General features: G+C 36.4%; 1 protein-coding gene across 1 annotated transcript in view; it reads right to left on the bottom strand.

The window, feature by feature from the left end:
• Positions 1 to 18096, bottom strand: part of PIP4K2A (phosphatidylinositol-5-phosphate 4-kinase type 2 alpha) — a 108765-nt gene that overhangs the window by 12447 nt on the left and 78222 nt on the right. The window contains exons 5-6 of the mRNA XM_066316273.1: positions 8892 to 9038; positions 6200 to 6238 (exon numbers count right to left, since the gene is read on the bottom strand). Coding sequence (XP_066172370.1) covers positions 6200 to 6238; positions 8892 to 9038 — 186 coding nt within the window. The remainder of the gene's footprint in view (positions 1 to 6199; positions 6239 to 8891; positions 9039 to 18096) is intronic.

Raw genomic sequence — 18096 nt, 5'->3', positions numbered from 1 at the left:
AAAATCCTTGCTGGAAAATGATTATCCTAGAATGTAATTCATTATAATGAACATATTACTGTCATTAAAGAACTAAATATTTTAAGAGCTGCACAGGAGATGAGCATCTAACTACTTCCACTAAATTAATAATAGATTTTCTTTCTGAACCACCTCCACTGTTTTTAATCTCTGCAAGAAAGGCTCAACAGACTTTACAAACATGAAATTATTTATTAAAAAAACATGTTATCTGTGCAGTTCAGGTTTGCATTCCAAAGTTTGCCACGGTCACAGAGAATTTTAATGGCAGGAAGATTTCACTGCCTTTGAAAGGCTGAAAATCAGTAAAGATTTCTTAGCAACTAAGATGACAGAATGTGTAAAGCCTCATTCAAAATAAAAGTATAGTGTAACAGCTGATACTGTTTTGAGTCAAAAAAAAATCTTGGATTGTAAGAACGAACCATGTGAAGTTTTATTTCTAGACAAACAAGGACATAGTTTTTGTATATTTCTTAGGACATCTCAATTCAACATCCTATCCTAAGGAGTTGGAATGAATATTAGCAGTTTTGTTTCCCCCAAAGGGATTTTGTGTGCATCATGACATCAAAAATAATGGTCACAGCTAACATTAATGCTGGCATTTTGGAAGCAGCTTGCTAAAATAGCTGTAGGTCAGGTAAGTATCCAAATAGGTGACTGAAAAACGAAACCCACTAATTGTCCTCACGACCTGGCAGCAATTTCTCATTTAACAAAGACAAGGTTTAGGTTTTAACAGAAATGTTGCATAGCAGCCATGTTTTTTCTCTGGAACTAGCCACAGGTCACATTATTCACACAGCTAATCACGGAAAAATTTGGCCTAAAAATTTGTAACTTCCGAAAATTATGTAAAACATCTGCCAAGAGTGCAGGCCCACACCCTTGACTTCTTGAACAGCAAATGGCCCACATACACCTTAATTTTTTAAAGTACTGGGCTCATCAGCATATACAGAAGGCAGTGTTTGGGAAAAAAAAAAAAAAAGGCTATATGGTAAATATAGTTTGTGATAATTTGGAGCAGGTGATTTTGAATCAAAACTCTGGAGTCACTAGATCTACAAGACAGAAGAATAACTTCCTTTGGAATTATGCAGCTTCTTGCCTCCAATAGTTTTGTGAGCTGGGTGCAAACTTCTGTTGTACAAATTGCCTTGCCCTAGACAGGGGTTTCTACACAAAGGGCCTGCAGCTCCACTTGACACCACAGGTCTGTAAAAGGCAATGGAAATAGAGCTGTAACCCCAAAATTACACTGGAATGACTTCTGCCAGTAAAACAATAATTTTTGTAGGAAAGTAAGAAAAAAAAAGGTGTGCAGAATGCTGTATAGAAGGGTTAAATACTGAATCATGTACCAAAATAGAAACTGTTTTTTCAATGCTCAAGGAAATGCATCCAGAGTTATCCCTAGCATTAATATCTTCCTGCTGCAAAATGAACATGCAACATATAAAATGCAACACAGAATTCCTGTTATTTTTAAAATTCTTTTAGCATATGGAAAGCAGACTTTTAAAGAAAAACAAAACACCCCTCAAAACCAAACAAGGGCAAACTAGTAATTTGGTTTGAAAAACTGTAATGGGGTTGGGTGTTGTGAGAAAGCTGAATGCTGAAAGTAAAACCCTGAATACCTCTCCCTATCTTTGGAGTATGATGTTTTGGAAGTTATAATCTCTGTACATTGCCACGTTTAGATTTATTTCAAAGATAAATCTAAGACACATCACAAGCCTCTTGTGCGAGATCAGCACATTAAGTGGACTGAAATCACTAATAAGAGGTAAGTACAAAAAATGTTCTGAAATTAGCAATTCTAATTGGCAGGAAAAAAGAGCTCAGATTTTGGAATGATCTACCTTCAATAAAGTTTTACATAGTGACACCAAAAATAAAAAAAACCCCTGAGTCAAGACTTAGTGATCTTGTGGCAATGCTCCTCTATTAAAGCCCTTCTTCCTTAGGTTTTACTTTCCTCTTGGAAATCAGTTAATTACTATATGTTGTAATATACGAAGTAAAACACAAAGTTAACATCTAGTGACAACTTCCAATCTAATTATCACAGCTATGTATTTTGCATACTATTTAATTAAGATATAACATAGCTGTCAACTATGGCAATATTTTCCCCAAAAGAAACTTGAATAGAAAATCCTTTATTCAATTGTATTCGTTATAATTTTCCTGCATTTATGAATGGTGATTTATGAAACAATACATACTACAGAGGTGGCAATGCAGCCACTTTTAGACTGATTTAAAAACATGTAATTAATAATCTCTGAAACTGCTAGAGAAAGATGAAATGTGGCAGGCATCAGCTCAGTTAGGATTTATTTCTCTTCGAATTTCTTTCTGAACTGCTCACTCACAAGCAACAGCTTAGATTCTTTTATCAGTACAAGTAGCCTCAGCTGTGACTGCTAATTTGATGTTGTACTGCAAGTATGGCATAATTGTGAGCAGCTAGACCACCAGGGGAGTTCTGCATTATCCTCATTTCACTTAAGAGGGCAAAATTGTCCAAAGACTAAATAGAAAATGCCCACTATTAAAATAATAAAAATTCTCAAGTGCAGTAAAGACAAAAAAAGGAGCAGCTGTCAGAATTTGACAACTGTTGAAACATACTGTTCTTTCAAAATCCAAGGCATCTGTAAGTGTATGTTACGATACATGTTGCCAAGAAAGTGCTGCCTTTATTATTAGAAGTATCATTTGTAACACAAATGAAAGGCATTGTGTGATAAGGTGAAATTTAAGAGAATGGTGCTTATTTCTACATTGATTATCACAAAATATTGAAATGACAGTTTGGGAGCTCCTCATCCATATGCTAGGATATTAAACAGCTGAAGACAGTCAAACAGGAGGTAAACTGAAAAGAGGATGGAAAAGTATAATTTTCAGACAACTTTCCATCCTAAAAAAAAGTTTGAATACTAATACCTATTTTATACTACCAAACTAAAGTAGAATTATACTATTGTCTCCATTTTCTTATCCATTAAATCTCTTAGCATATTTGTCTCTTCTTTATTAACTGAGTAAACAATTTTAGTTTGATAGGAAGAAGATTCAAGAGCATAAACTTCACCAAATTTGCCTCTACAAAGTAATGAATCTAAAATTTACAGACTGCATTAAAATGTGACTGAAAGACTTGCTCTTATATTTTCTGACTTCTGCAGCTTTAAGAGAAGTAAACATTCCTGATACTCTGAAAACCATGATTACTTGAATGTTGTAATTTGAAACTCAGTATGAATTACTTAAAAGCCCATTTAAAAACTAGACACTGCCAGACAATTTAGCTATGCATTTTAGTACCAAAAGCGTCCTCTATTACCCTCACACGTGAATAGCCATACAGCTATAATAAGTAATTATACTGCCATTATTGAAATTAATATAATTTCAAATAATATTAATAAATTGATGATTTAGCTTGCATCTGGCTAAAAATCAGCTAATAATTTAGTACACCACCTCAGGTTTCCAGATTGTCTGGTCTTGTTTAATCCCTCAGGGCAATTTCTTCTATGATAGGAGACATCAAAATCTTTTCAGAGAATTTGCTAAAATGCCTTTTCCCCCCCTCCTCCATTTCAAGTCAAATTTTTCCAGTTGTTTTCAAATCTTAAAAATTGATTTGAGATTCTCACAGATGACAACAAAATGTATGAAACACTGACATCTACTTAAAAGAAAATAAAAGTAAAAAAAATGTCACAGGGCTCCACATGCCACTCAGGACCATCTACATATTCAGGTCAACAGAGTCCTCAGGTCCTGAAATCAGTGGCATATGTGCACAGGTACCTCTCATGACAGCAGCTCTTTGGCACTGCTCAGAGTTTCAGAACCAAACTTTCCTTGTCTATTCATATAAATGTACAGCACACTTTTTATTAATCCTAAAAGCTGTGTAGTAGCTCCAGTAGCTTATGTGAGTAAATCTGTTGTGATGCCTACTGCAGGAGATTCAGATCATAGTGATGACAAATCTTCTGAACATCTGCAATCCACAGGCAAAAGGTATTCTGGCCCTTTGAAATCAAACAGCAGACTCCAAAACTTAAACAAAACCCATGTGATAAGCAAAATATTAATTTTCCCTTACTTGAATCTCTAAGAGTCTCAAAGTGTAAAAAATGCTGTTCCCTCCATGAATGTAGAAGCCTACCCAATAATAACTTTCTTGGAGATCTTTTTTTTTTTCTGAATGCAAGCCTGTCACTTCCCTGCTCATTGCACTGGGGTTTGAGGGGTATGATGAGTGACAGAAAGCTCTTCCAAAAGCCTCAGACTGCCTGCTTACAACACCAATAAGCTTTGAGCAATTCCATTCCCAAGAAATCAAACTATTAAAATAGCAGAATAAGAATCAAGGGGATGAGGCTTGTACACTTTTTTTTCAGAGAAGTACTCAAAATCAAAGGGAAGGTTCTAGATGTGAAGTTGATAAGAATTTTTGTTATCTGCTTCATGGGAGTTATGATGTCACAAAAAATTTACAGAATGATTATTGAATGCAGTTATATAAAACAAATGTGTTTCAATTTATCTGTAAGTAAGTTTAACAGTAATTCTGCCATGAACTTACACAGGAGCAAAATTAGGGCCCTGTTTCTTTGGGGTTCTCACTCAATGTATTAACTACAATATACATGTACTATTATTAATCTATTTATTATTATGAGGCATATTCTTAAAATTGCTCAAAACTATTATGCTAAACAACTACGTATTATCAGCTCCTGTATAGCTGACTATACATATTTTTAGATTCTATGTCACTAGTCCAAGCATTAATGTTGCAACCTGAAGCAGTCACATCCAAATAATTTGTCTTCATCCTTTCTATCAGATTATTTTAATAGTACAGTAGAGGTTTTCAATGACATTAGGTATGGTTTGTAAGACACTGAAGGGTTACTCCCTGCACTTCAAAAACTACAACTGCCCGTAAACAAGAACAAAAACATGACAAAGGAAAGAGTGGAGACCATTCAAGACATGAATTTGAGGGCCTGGTACAGCAAAAGAGAGCTGATGCTGGCAATCCTAACTGCAGCTCCCATGTGAGGCTGTGGTATTGTCTAATGTTGTAAGAAGAATGTTAAGTGTTCCACCATGCCTTAGGAAAGGTGGAAAAACCTGGCACAGAGTTTTTCATGCAGCGAGAACTGACTGCTACTGCATGTCCCTTACTCCTTTAGGGCAGTTGTGTGATCTGCAGGAGACTCAGAGAGGCAGGTGTGGCACAACTAGTGCTTAGGAGAAAAACAAATGATCTGAATGGAATTTGGGGACAACATAAAATGATGTCTCTTAAGTGAACTGTTGAATGATCTCATGCTAATTCAGGAGGAATGTGCTTGGACAAATTAAGAAAACAAGGGCCATGGGCTGTTAGACCGTACCCAAATCTGAGATCTAAGAAGTCTTAGATGATGGAGACTATGTTCCACTTCCAATTATCTTCAGAATCCCCAGAGAAACCTCTCCTAAAATGCCATCTGACTATTTCGCTAAAACCACAAAGAAAAACTGAGACCATAAATTTTCCAAAAGAACTGAAGTTGTTGGTGAAGAAAACCCAAGTAATCTATTTCCATTTAGAGCAAAGTTTCAGCCCAGAATTTGAGGGAGACTGTCTCTCACTATAGCTACATGCACATCTGTCAGTCATTTGCATGAGCTTTATGTACCCAAGGGTTCTCATAATTCAAGGTTTGGCTCATTCTTGCACTCAGCTTAGAAGTTGTGTCCCACCACGTAATTCCACTAACTGACATGGAGTATTTGTAAATACCAATATTTAAAGAGGAAGAGAAAGAAGATGAAGCAGGAGAGAAGGGAACAAAGTTCTGATGTTTTCCTAGCACAGGGCAGGCCCTGAAGAAACTAAGAGAAGAGAAAAGAAAAAGGAGGAGGTAGAGGACTGGCTCACTTACCTCTGAAATTTCAACACCTTTGCAAACCAGTATTCAAAGGTCTGCAGGAAATAGAGGGCAGATAAAGGAGGGATAAGGCAGAACTCAAGAGGGAAGCATATGGCAGAAAAAAAAAGGAAAGGGTCAGAACATCACTAGTTATGTTTGTTCTGGGTCTAGCTAGAAGGTTAATTAACTGAAAAAGAAACAGAAATGCACCATACCTTTTCTTTGTCACTGGCTTCTCGAGCCACAGTAGAGCCCTGAAACAGAAAAAACGAATCTAAAAATGTGCATATGTCAGAAACTAATTTGAAAATGTTATGATAACAGGTCAAAAAGTGGATGAACTCTATCCTTTTGAACTTGAGGAATGTTTTAAAGAAAGGTTATAGAGTAGGTAGATTGTCCAGGACTGCTGAACTGCTTGCAATCATGTGAAGAAGATGCATCATGAGAGAAGAAAGATGGATTAAATCCTCAAATGCTCTACTCCTATTGTCCTCCTAATTCCTGGAGCTTTTCCTCAACTCTCATCCTTATTTTGAGTGTTTCATGCTGGGAAGTTCAGTTTGCTTGGCAAACTTCTCAACTTTTTGTGCCAACTTAGCTGTATGGATATGGAATAGCCTATTCTGTATAACTGTTTGGACATTTCCAATACACTTTTGAAAAGGATGTCACATAATATGAACATAAAAAGTACTTAAAAGATCATAAAGTGCAAACAAGAACAATGCATCTCACAGCAACAGAGTAAAAAGAAGAGACCAACTGTGGATTCACAAGACTTACAGTGCTTGCCAAAGACATTTTGGATTTTCTTTTTGTACTTATTTTTTAGATTAAAACTAGTGGGCAATATGGTGCTTTCTGAATAACCTAAGAGCTGACAAAAAAAAAAGACTGTATAAATTTCCTTAAATTTTTCTTGGAGTAGGACCACACCTTCAAATACCCAGCATTTATTTATCACATAACATCACTGCAAGAAATAGTAACCACAAATATGGTAACCAGACATTGAAAGATGGGTAAATTAGCTCTGCTGTTTGTTAAAGGGTTTGCACTGTGTAAAGAAGAGCTGGAGTGGAGTCCTACCAGTTTAAAGAATGTGAGGATCCCCAACCACATCCATTTATAGCATGGTTTATTCTGTTTGCAGAAAGAAACTTAGAAAACTCAGAAGTGATGGAGAGAAAAGATACATGGGACAGTATCTCTTAGTTATTATGTATGGCCCAGCAAGCGGAATTTCTTTGAATTATTCTTAACTGATAATAAGGCCTGGTAAAATCCTAACATTTTAGTTTACTCAGAAGACACCTTTTATACTGTATTCTGTGCTCCAACAGACTATAAGGCCAGAAAAAAGATCAACTGAAAACCAAACTGAAGGGAAAGAAAAAAAGATTCACAATAGTAAAAATTAGAGAGGGTGTCAGATTTGACATTTGGTAAAAAAATGACACTGAAATAATTTCAACAAAATGTTTCAATGGACAAAAAAATACCGTTGAAATCCTATGCTGATCTGTGGTCTTTTTTTCTTGTATCTACAGAGGTAGAGACTTGTGCTACAAAGTGAGTTCTAAGTTGGTGTCAAAATATTCATGTACAAGAAAGGACTCTGAATTTATGACTGCAGATGCCATAGCAAAGAATATCAAGAAAAAGTAATTTATAATATATGCAGTGTCAATATAAATCTGTTCCGTGAAGACGTTTGTTTTGAGGAATATGATATCAATGTTAAATTTGAATTGCATGAGAAGTTAAAGCAATGCTGTCCAGCTGGACAAACTGAATAGACTGGACAAGCTGAATAGACTATAGAAGCATTCAAAGAGGTAAATAACCTCTCTGAGCTGCTGACACCAATGTTAAGAACATACTGTACATAATTACTGTTTCTTTCTGTTGTACTTTCCTGCCCTTTTTAATGCATCTGGACATTACTATACTATAAATCACAGTTCTCTCAAATTAAAAAATCCCCTTTCTCTGGTAACAACTGCTGCCAATAATACTGAATATCAGAAAGTAAATTGTTGACATTCTGGAAATCAGTTCTTATAAATCAAGTTCGGTCAACTATCTAAGCAATTGTAATTTAATTGACAGTAGGAAAGGATGGTGCCCTACACAGCATTACAAATCTCTTAAAACAGAATGGTAAATGAACATCTTAAAACAAGCTTGCAGATGCACTTAACGGTTCAGCACATAGAAATTAAATGTATTAGAAAGAAGTAGGTTTCTAGGGGGATACTTTAGAGAGGAAATTAAAATTTCATCCCTTGGGTAGAAGGGCTATGACCATGTTTTGCATTATTTGTTGTAAGCACTGTATATTAACTACTGTCAAAATTAAAATTAGCAGATAAAGCTTCTGAAACAAGACTATAACAGATCTTATGATAAAAGTAGATGTTTTGGTTTTTTAAAGATTCTTCCTTTCACTTGAACTATTTTTAAAATATCAGATAAATTATTAAGCTTTTGCAATAGTGATGTACCTCTGTTAGCAGCATTTATTGGTTTAAATGATGTTATTTAGCTGTTTTATAAAAGCCTTGCAGAATCAACTGTGGCTTTCCATAATGTTCAAAAAAACCTATAAGAAGCAGAATTATTATTGCACTAGTGTGAAAGGTTTTACCTTTAACCACTAGCAACATTTAGCAAACATACCTGGATTAATTGCTGCACTTAAAATGCACAAAACAGATACATTTGTATAACGTCTACAAAACTATCCTTAAACCTAGGTGCACAATTTAATCAATTATGCTGTCTCTTACATAACACAATTTTAAATTAAACTTCTGAGCAATGTTCAAGCATCAGCAAAACCTAACATTTATAGTAAAGATTTTCAGCTACTTTGTCAGTTAATCAGCAGTTATTTCTCACCTTTAAATCATATTTTCTATAAACAGATAAACGATGGCTGAACACATTTCTTGTAACGACCATATATACTTCAACTCCATCAACAGTAAGCCGGTACATGCCCAAAAACTGAGGGAGAAGTGTATTCCCATGACACTCCACAATAAACTGCAGAATAAAAAGAAAAAACAGAAAAGAGGGTTGACATATAATATATAAATACGTACTTAGATTTTAGATATAAAATACCAAGGAACAACACATTTATTTGCTGAATATTTGTGTGGCGACAAACCTTCAAAAAATTATGCAAAACCAGACCCCCTCATCAGGAAGTTATTCTACTTTTAGGCCAGTGTTTAAAAATTAAAATCTTGAGCTGCTTAACTTATAACTCGTCTTCAACAGACAATCTCATTGAAAAAGGAGACTCCATTTGCCAGACCTTTTATGTTAATACAAAAAACAAACTTTAGCAGATAGCATATATTCGGTAGTTATGTCAAAACCCAAGTATTTTTTTTGAACATCACACTGCTGTAATCTGAACAGTGGTGTCCCAGACCATATTTAAATTTTATGCTTCTCCATTCTCAGTATTTTTTTATTATGATGAACATTTATGGTGCTGCCAGGGGTATTATTTATTGTGACCAACTTTCTGCTAGTTTCTATGTGGTGGTTGCACTTCAGGGTCAATAGAGATGAGCAATGAAGTGCAAATTCCCTGTATTTTTTTATTTATGAATCCTTATACTTCCTTAAGGTCACTATATTCCATAAAAATGGGCTATTAACCTTGAAAAAATTTGCCACCTGTAACCTTGACTTTTTTTCCTAATCACTTGCCTTATGAGTAATTGTTCTATTAGAAAGACCACTGGGGGAAGCAGAAAAAGCAGACACACATTGATGATGAGAACTGTCGAAGGATGAATTTCCATTCCCAGAATAAAAAACACCCATACTGTACTAATCCTACTCAAAAACATTCACTTATATATTTTGTGGAACCAAGGAAAAGTTGAGCCACAATGATGCAAACCAGAAAGGACTCACCAGCTTTCCTCCTTCTGTTAGTACCAAGTCTCAAACACAGGAACTTGGAGAAAATGTAAAAACTCAAGGCCCAAATAGGAAACACAAAATGTAACCTCCAGTCAGTTTTTAAATATTAATTGCCTACTGAAACTGCTGTTCCTTTGTGCCAAAGTGACCCAGTTATTAGAAACACAGATTTTAGAAGAATTTAGAACAAGTTAACTGAATAAGCCATTTCAATTGTTTAACAAAGGCAGGTAGTATTTTGGTAGCAAATACTACAAAACAAAGCTCTTGAAACCCTGGAGATTTTGCAGTTTTGGGCTCCTCTGCTAATTTTAAGGAATTCTTCTCACTAACTTTATACTGGAATCTGCACATATCACATACAGACCTTTTAATTGGCAAAATAAAAATAGAGTTAAGGCTCCTGGAAACAATCCTGTCCACCAAGAAACAAAGGTAACGAAAACAAATACAGAAACTGTTGACTGTAAATTGAACCCAATTTTGGCTGACAAATGAGCCCTGCTAAATCTTGCTGGCACACTTTGGGCTGTAACTCTGCTCTCTACCTGCCCTGGAGCTGTACTGGAGGTTCAACCCCAGAAGCACAGAACAAAGTCACAATGGAGTTGTGCCACTTCACAGCAAAGCACTTTTGAGCACAATTTGCCTATGAATAGGCAAAATATTTTAAGGTGCTGCAGAGACTCAGTGAATACAAATCAGAATCTTAGGAAAGGTGTATGATTGTACGTCCCAAAACGCAAACAGAAGTTTAGCAGTAAAAGGCCACAAAAGCAAGGTCAGTCATGAGCAGTGCACAAAGATCAATCCCTTTGCACCTGAGAGGATTTCTATACTTAAAAGATGCAGAAGCTTTAAGTTGAAATTCTCAGTTTGGAGGATTTTCAGCCATAGGGCTGTGAACAACACCACAGAGTAGTTATAACACATTACAGGATATCCCTATTGGACCATCTTGACCATCAATATTTGACCTATTTTGACCATCATTTCTCTTAAAGATCCAATCATAAAAGTACTAATCCACACTAGCAAAAAACCACTGATTTTTTAAAAATAAACATCAAGTATCCTACAGGTAAACACTTTTTAAAGCTTTACAAAAAGTAAGGAGATTTGTTCCTATAAAAACATTTACTAAGCGAATTCTACTTTAAGATGATTATGTTCTACAAGATGAAAATAAATCTAGCTTCCAACAGGAGTTCAGTGTCACAGAATTTCTCGCTACTCAACTCCTTAATGTACTCAGACATTCCTAATCTTACAGTTTTTAACTGTAGATTTTGAATTAAAATACATACTATTGTTCCAGCTTTTCATATGGGCATCTCAGATGCAGAACCTTTATCTGAAATCACACAGAGTTTGTGCCATGTGAAGGAATGCCAGCTAGGCAACTTGAGTACCAGACTAGCAACCCCCTGCCCCTCCTCTCAGCTGTGACAGCCACAGTACTGACATTTAGACTACCTCTTCAACCCTAGCTACTGCTAGCACTCAGATTCTAACCTCTCTGGTCCTGAGTGTATCCATCTGTAAAATGGCAATGCCATTACCAGAGCATGAGCACCGTACCCACTGCAATATTATAAAATGAATTATTTGGTTAGCAGTATACAACCCCCTCCCAAACTGTCCTGTACTATGTAATGAGGACAAAAAGGCCACTAGTGAGAGTTGCTTCAGTCCTGTTTGCAAGTTAGGGTTTGCCATTTGCTAGCACTGTTGCTCCATTACCTTAATGTGCAAACAAAGACTTCTGAAAGGGCAGTGTAACCAGCATGCAACACAAGACATGAGAAGCTTTGCTAGTATTGCTCCTCTTGATAAAAAGGGACATGCAGACTTCTAAGAGACGCTCTCAAAGCAGACCAGGTACTGCACTGTTGTTTCCTACTGCTGCTGACTGTGGACACTCATGGCATTGCAATTGAAAGAAAAAACCTTTAAAATTATTTAAATGTTTCCTATGACAGTATTTCTTATCCTCATGGGGAGACAAAGGAAAGGGGGAGGAATGCCACTTGCTTTCAGCATCTACAAGGTTGGTCTAGAACTTCCTACCTTTGAAACTATCAATCCCCCATATCTGCATCACAGAGGAGGCAAAACGTGTCATCTGTTTGGGTGGGAGTCCAGCAGGACTTGCACTGGTGACTGTGGTTGGCAGATTTTCAATTTGTCCATCTTGATATAAAGGAAGTAGCAATTTAGTCACCTCAAGGTGCTTTTTAGGAATGATTTCCTGAAGTTTCCCACTCACAGCTGGAAAAAAAGTGAGCCTAGAAAATAAGCCAGTACATGCTTAACAGGACTGCTAAATTTCAGTGAAAGAAAAAGACCTTCACTCCTTTAATTTTTTCTAAAAAGAACATTAAAACAATTCTACTAAGCAGACTTGCTAAATAAAACTGTAATACTCAGCTAATACATTTACAAGTCTTTATATGCAGTAACAAAATCCATAATTTTTAAAAATGAGTGTTGTAATAAACACCCCATCTTTTTTTTTTTTTGTAAATTCAGACAATTTTCATGTTTGTGCACAGCACAAGGACAATATTATTATTAACACAGTAAAAGTAACATCAGCATATTGACATGTTTTATCAGCTGTGCAGCACATTTCAAATAAGGAAATTCCTGAGCTCTCTTGAACCCCATGCTTCAAGTTGAAAATTAGTAAAAAATTCTTATGATCCTATTTTCTCATTAATTTTTGAATGAATACAGCTTCAAGATTCCTTAGTAAGAATAAAACTTTACCTATCTAATTAGCTTTCCTGATTCCCTATGGCAATGCTAGTAAGGTATCAGGAGATAACATTATGCATACCATTTATTGGCAAAGAAGTTATACTACTTTTGGATCTTTTTGGAAAAACACAGAGTAAAATTTCTGTCTCTACCATTTCTCCTTCTCCTCTCGGAGATCATCTGTCGAATGATTTGACATTGGTGCGATTAAATCCTGAATGATATCTATCTTCACTGAGTGTGAAAATTCAGTACTCCTATCTGTCACAGCCCAATTTTGGAAACATTAATTCAGAAATACACAACATGCTCACTCTCTGTTACCCCTTTATATGGTATTTTCACAGATTTTGGTATCATGATTAAGACATGCCTTTGATAATTTAAGCACAATTACGTGACAAGTCTATATATCCACCAAGATACTTCCATTAAAGAAATTGAATAGCAAGTTACATGATTTTTTAAAACCATTCTGGACATTGTGCAGGACTACACATTGATAGTAATTTTTGTGCTAAACTTTTTCTTCTATATCCTCTTGTCTGCAATCAGAACTATCCTTCGCCAATGTATTTGGTGCACAAGCATTGACATGTGGAATCGCTCCACCCAAAAAAGATTGAGAACTTGTTCAGAGTTATAAATATTCCACTTATTGCCATTTTCCTGCACACAGAATATTATGCATTAGGAACTTATGTGATACACTGCAAGAATTAATTAGCCAAACTACAGCACAAAGTTACATACCAGAAAGTTACAGATTTTCAAGGCATATAAAGCTGTTTTCTTCGAATAAGCCATGTAAGAAAGAAATTTCATTTAAAGAAGTGATCACTAAATATACAGGTTTTTATATACAAGCCTTGTGATTCACAGCCTTACGCTTCACATTGTTTCAGACATGGCCAGTTATTTTTACTTCTAAGCGCAGTGCAATCTCAATGTTACCACCACACATGATTATCTAGGCTGCAGCTCTGTTACCAGGAACATTACACTTCATATTGCTACAACTGACTCACTGTGTGGATTGATCCCTTCAGAAAAGAGCTGTGCACAACACCAATACCTTATATATATAAAACCCAATGAATATATAGAAAACACCTGCTGGTGAAACCCAGGCCCCAAAAGAGCCAGTGTAGCCAAGACCATTCTGCCATTTTGAGGTTAGGTTATTTCATAGGTTATTTACCTATGAAATGTTGCATCTTTCATGGAAGACTTTCAATGTGGGTTTTTTTGGTTACAGCTCCAGTCTGTGTGGTCCCTTTGCATATCAGCCCTCTGAAATTCCATCTGACAACCACACTAGTGAGATTCCCATTTTTAGGGTCACCTCTTCTACAGGAAGGATAGGCCTGTTGGATGCAGGTGAAACACAGACTGGATGAGAATACGTACATTCTCATGTCTCCTTTTTCTGCTTCTCCTGTTTTTACAGATCAAAGCTGCTTTACAAGTTGGTTATCTTAGCACAGGGCAGAAGCTGTATTCTGTGCTGCCTCTTGATTCCCACACAGAACTGCTGAAATGCTTTTTTCAACTGCATTTCTTTGCAAACCTCCCAGGAATCTTCATCTCTTACTATTTCAAGACATACAGAGCCGGGGTCACTATTACACCCTTCTTTATTCACGTTTGTGTTTAAATAACATTACATTATACTGCCTTGCTTTGCCTTTTTCCTTTTTTTGTGATACAGAGGAACGCAACTCATGTGGCAAAAAGCAGAGACAGAGGTTGGGAGGCAGTCACTGATAACCTGTGCAAGGACTGACCTGGAGGGAGGATGATACAAACTTTGATGTAGCTCTGCATCAGCAACCTACTGCCTTGACAAGCCCATCCATGCCAGTGCAAACTCCTATGCACTAAGGCCCTGCTTTCTTTTCTGGGGTATTCTCCAGCCTATACTGTCAATTCTTTGAGAAAATTGTTTTTAGCCTACTATGTTTCTCTATTACAATAGTTATCTATTTATGATTTTTTTCTCCTACCTTCCAGATAACAATCTGCAGCTGTTCCTTGATTCCTGTGCAGCCCTAAATTCTGTAATTGGTGCAATCTCTCCCATTTTCACCTCATTGCCTACATTTTCCCCCTTTTAATTTGCTTTCCTGTTTCTTTCATATTTTTTTCCCTCCAGCAGCTAAGGTCATATTTTTCTGCTTCTGTTTTGTCCTCTATTTCTGTCTATTTATGTCTGTAATCTCCCCTTTTTTGCTCATTCTATTTTTTCCTTTCTTCCCATTCACTTCCCCATCACTCCACTGTTTGCTGCCTCTGGTAAACGGGCAGTCCCTCTCCTTTACCACTATTCACTATTTCTGCTGGTTGCCAGGGAGACAAACAGGCAGTGCAATAGGTGTCAGTTCTGCATACAATTACCTGCCTAGGGAAGGGAACTGTGCCATGAACAGGGACAGCTGCCTACAGAAAACTGAAACTGCACTCATGAGCAGCTTTATCCTAGGTTTGTATGCTAACAATTCTCTCCTCTTCACCTACTTTGAGATGGCTTCTCTTTTCTTTACTAGTTACTTGGGTGTCAGCAATGAGGAGTAAGTCCTCTCTTTTGAAGTCATTTTAATGAAAAACAGAGTGTATAAAAGCTGTTGGTTTATCCGAGATACTAAAACTACTTTAATTTATTTTTAAAAATGTCTATCCTGCCCATCATTTGTTCTCAAAGAGCAAAGGACTCCTCTTTTACAGCAATTTAAGATTTAAAGGAAGTTAATGTCACTAGAAAGGGCAGGATGTCTTGATTCTGACATTTCAGATACTATAAAATCTGCCTTCAGAATTTTACTCAACTGTTACTGATTTCTGTCCTTGCAAATAACATTTGTACTTGAGAAAATATCTACAAATACAGTAATATCTACAATACATATTTTTTATAAAAAAATAACCTTTTTGGCCCAGGACAATATATCAAAAAAGAAATATATAAGCATAACTTGAATATATGATAAAATAGAAAGTTTTTCTTTAGAAGGAAACAGGGTATTACCCATTCCTTAAACACAGGGTGAAATTCTGACAACACACTTATCACAGATGACTATGCTGAACTCTCCCTTAACAATGCCAAAGGAAGCAGTAAGTTTCAACTCCATTTTTCTGGTCCATGTTCTAGGGATAAGGAGCCTAGGTTTAAAACAAGATTGCACTAGATCTGGAGACATTTCCAATGAATATTTGATTTTTGCTCTCAAACGCTATTAATATAAACATGCTTGATTAACTTGCACAAATTTAAATGGTCCAGCTACATCTGTAAGCCCATACAGCAGTAATTTTCCTAATACTTGTAAGTCTGATCCATTTGAGCATATTAATGGTTCTACTGCATTTGATAAGTAAATGACATTTAGCTGAGTAGCACTGGAGAGTGGTGAGTTCTACTCATAACTAACAATATGCCAATAATATAAGCAGTCCAAACTGATTGCAAATTAACAAGAAACATGACTAAAAGCAGCATTTCAAGCCATGTACCAAAAACTATTTCTGTAGTTAGAAACTGGCTAGAATGGAGTCACAGCATAAGAACCTAGCATGTCATATATATATGTATTTGTATTTACCATAACACTTCAAAACCTACCTCTAGGCCATTCTGTCTTTCAAATGTAGATAAAAGGCTGATCCATGCATGATGGTCTTTAACAGTCTAGTCATAAAACACAAGATGTTTTGCTGCTTTAAACACAGAGAAAGGTGCTATTCCTCCTGTTTGCTTAATGACTTGTTTTGCTCGGTGTTTTGTGGGTTTTTTTCCTTTTAACTTTGGAAAAGAAAATAATTATCTCTAGTGTTTCTACTCAATACTAAAAGTGTCAGACTCATCTGATGAGTTGACAGAAAGTGTCAGTGTTTAGACTGAAGTGTTCACCATCTGTCTGAGGTTGTGGGCCTGACTGCCACGAAAAAAAAGGCATCACAGATAGGGTAAATGATTTGGGAAACTCATGATTTTTGCAAACACATTATTTTGGATAGCAAGTATAATTTACAATTGTCAAGACTACTATTTACAATTCAACAATTTTAAGTTGGAATCACTATATATACACATATATGCTGTTTCTATAACTTCTCCTGACACTCCTTCAAGCCCAGTTCACTTTCAGTTATTTATACATTTCTAGCATGTAGCCCTGGGCTTGGAATTTTTCTTCAATCAGATCATCCTTTTATGATTTAAAACCACCAATCTAGACTTGGGATTTTTAAAACTAGAAATGTCTACAGGCTATGAAGTATTCCTGCTCCCTTTGTAAACTCCTACATATACAGACTGTGTAATTACAACCTCAGTTCTCCGAGCGCCAAAGAGCAGACAGGTTATTACACCTTCAGATAGAGAGAGAGAGGAAGGACTAACAGAACTGCATGGGCTTGTGAACAACACATTTCTACTTGCCAATGGCAGTGTACATGTCTCTATCTAACCCTCTGGTGACTTCCCAAAAAAATAACTAATACTTGGAATTAATTTTGGAGGTTCATGGGAAAAGCTGCTGTGCTGCATTTCTCTGCCAACCACATAAACTCCCAGATGCCTCATCGGTAGCTCTGTAGTTCAAAAAGGTGCAAGGAAAACAACAGCTTTTTTGCAAATGCCAGGAAGAAAACTGTTTTGGTGAATGAAAGACACACGGAGTCTCACACTTCTGCCTTGTGATGGCTCTCTCTCCAGCATTCTTTGTTTCAAGATAGATGTCTCCTCTGGTATTTATTGTTAAGCAGCTCAAGCAGTCTCAAGCAGGAAAATATTTGATAAGGCTTGTTTGGTCCCTAAGCAAGGACAGAGGTGCTTTCAAGGTCTAGGATGATTCTATCAGCCTTGTGCCTTAATAAGGAAACAGGTGAGTAAATATAATGGTTTAAATGAAACTCATTCAAAGTCTCAAACTGGGAAGGAACCTGGAATGAATTTGCAGAGCGGAAAAAAACAAAACCTGAAAGAGATCGTCTGTCACAAATGGCATGAATTTCACTCATATTTATGTCAGAAATAACAGAAGATAATTACTGCCTTCTTGGGCACTTGAAAGAGGATGCAAGATAATGGTTTATGAGACCGTTTTTAATGCACAGATGATCTAACTTCAGCTCTTTTAGGGGAACAAGGGAGAAAAAGCTTAAAATTCACATGAATCACCTCCCTAGACTCCATGCACCTGAAAAAGGCTGTCCTTTCCAGGATGATCCCTGCACTGCCTTACGGGGTCTGCACACTCCCTTTCTCAGAAGGCTGAACCTTTCAAATGTGCCAGAGGAGACTGGCACAGGGTATGCTGCAGGGGCGTGCCACCAGAAGTTCCAAACCATTCTCAATCATAGTCGGGCTGTGAAACACAGCTCAGCCAGGAAT

This window comes from Sylvia atricapilla, chromosome 1 (genome assembly GCF_009819655.1).
Source record: "Sylvia atricapilla isolate bSylAtr1 chromosome 1, bSylAtr1.pri, whole genome shotgun sequence".
In the NCBI taxonomy this organism is placed as follows: domain Eukaryota; kingdom Metazoa; phylum Chordata; class Aves; order Passeriformes; family Sylviidae; genus Sylvia; species Sylvia atricapilla.
Note: the sequence above shows the minus strand (reverse complement) of the source record. Positions and strands in the feature narration are given on the sequence as shown.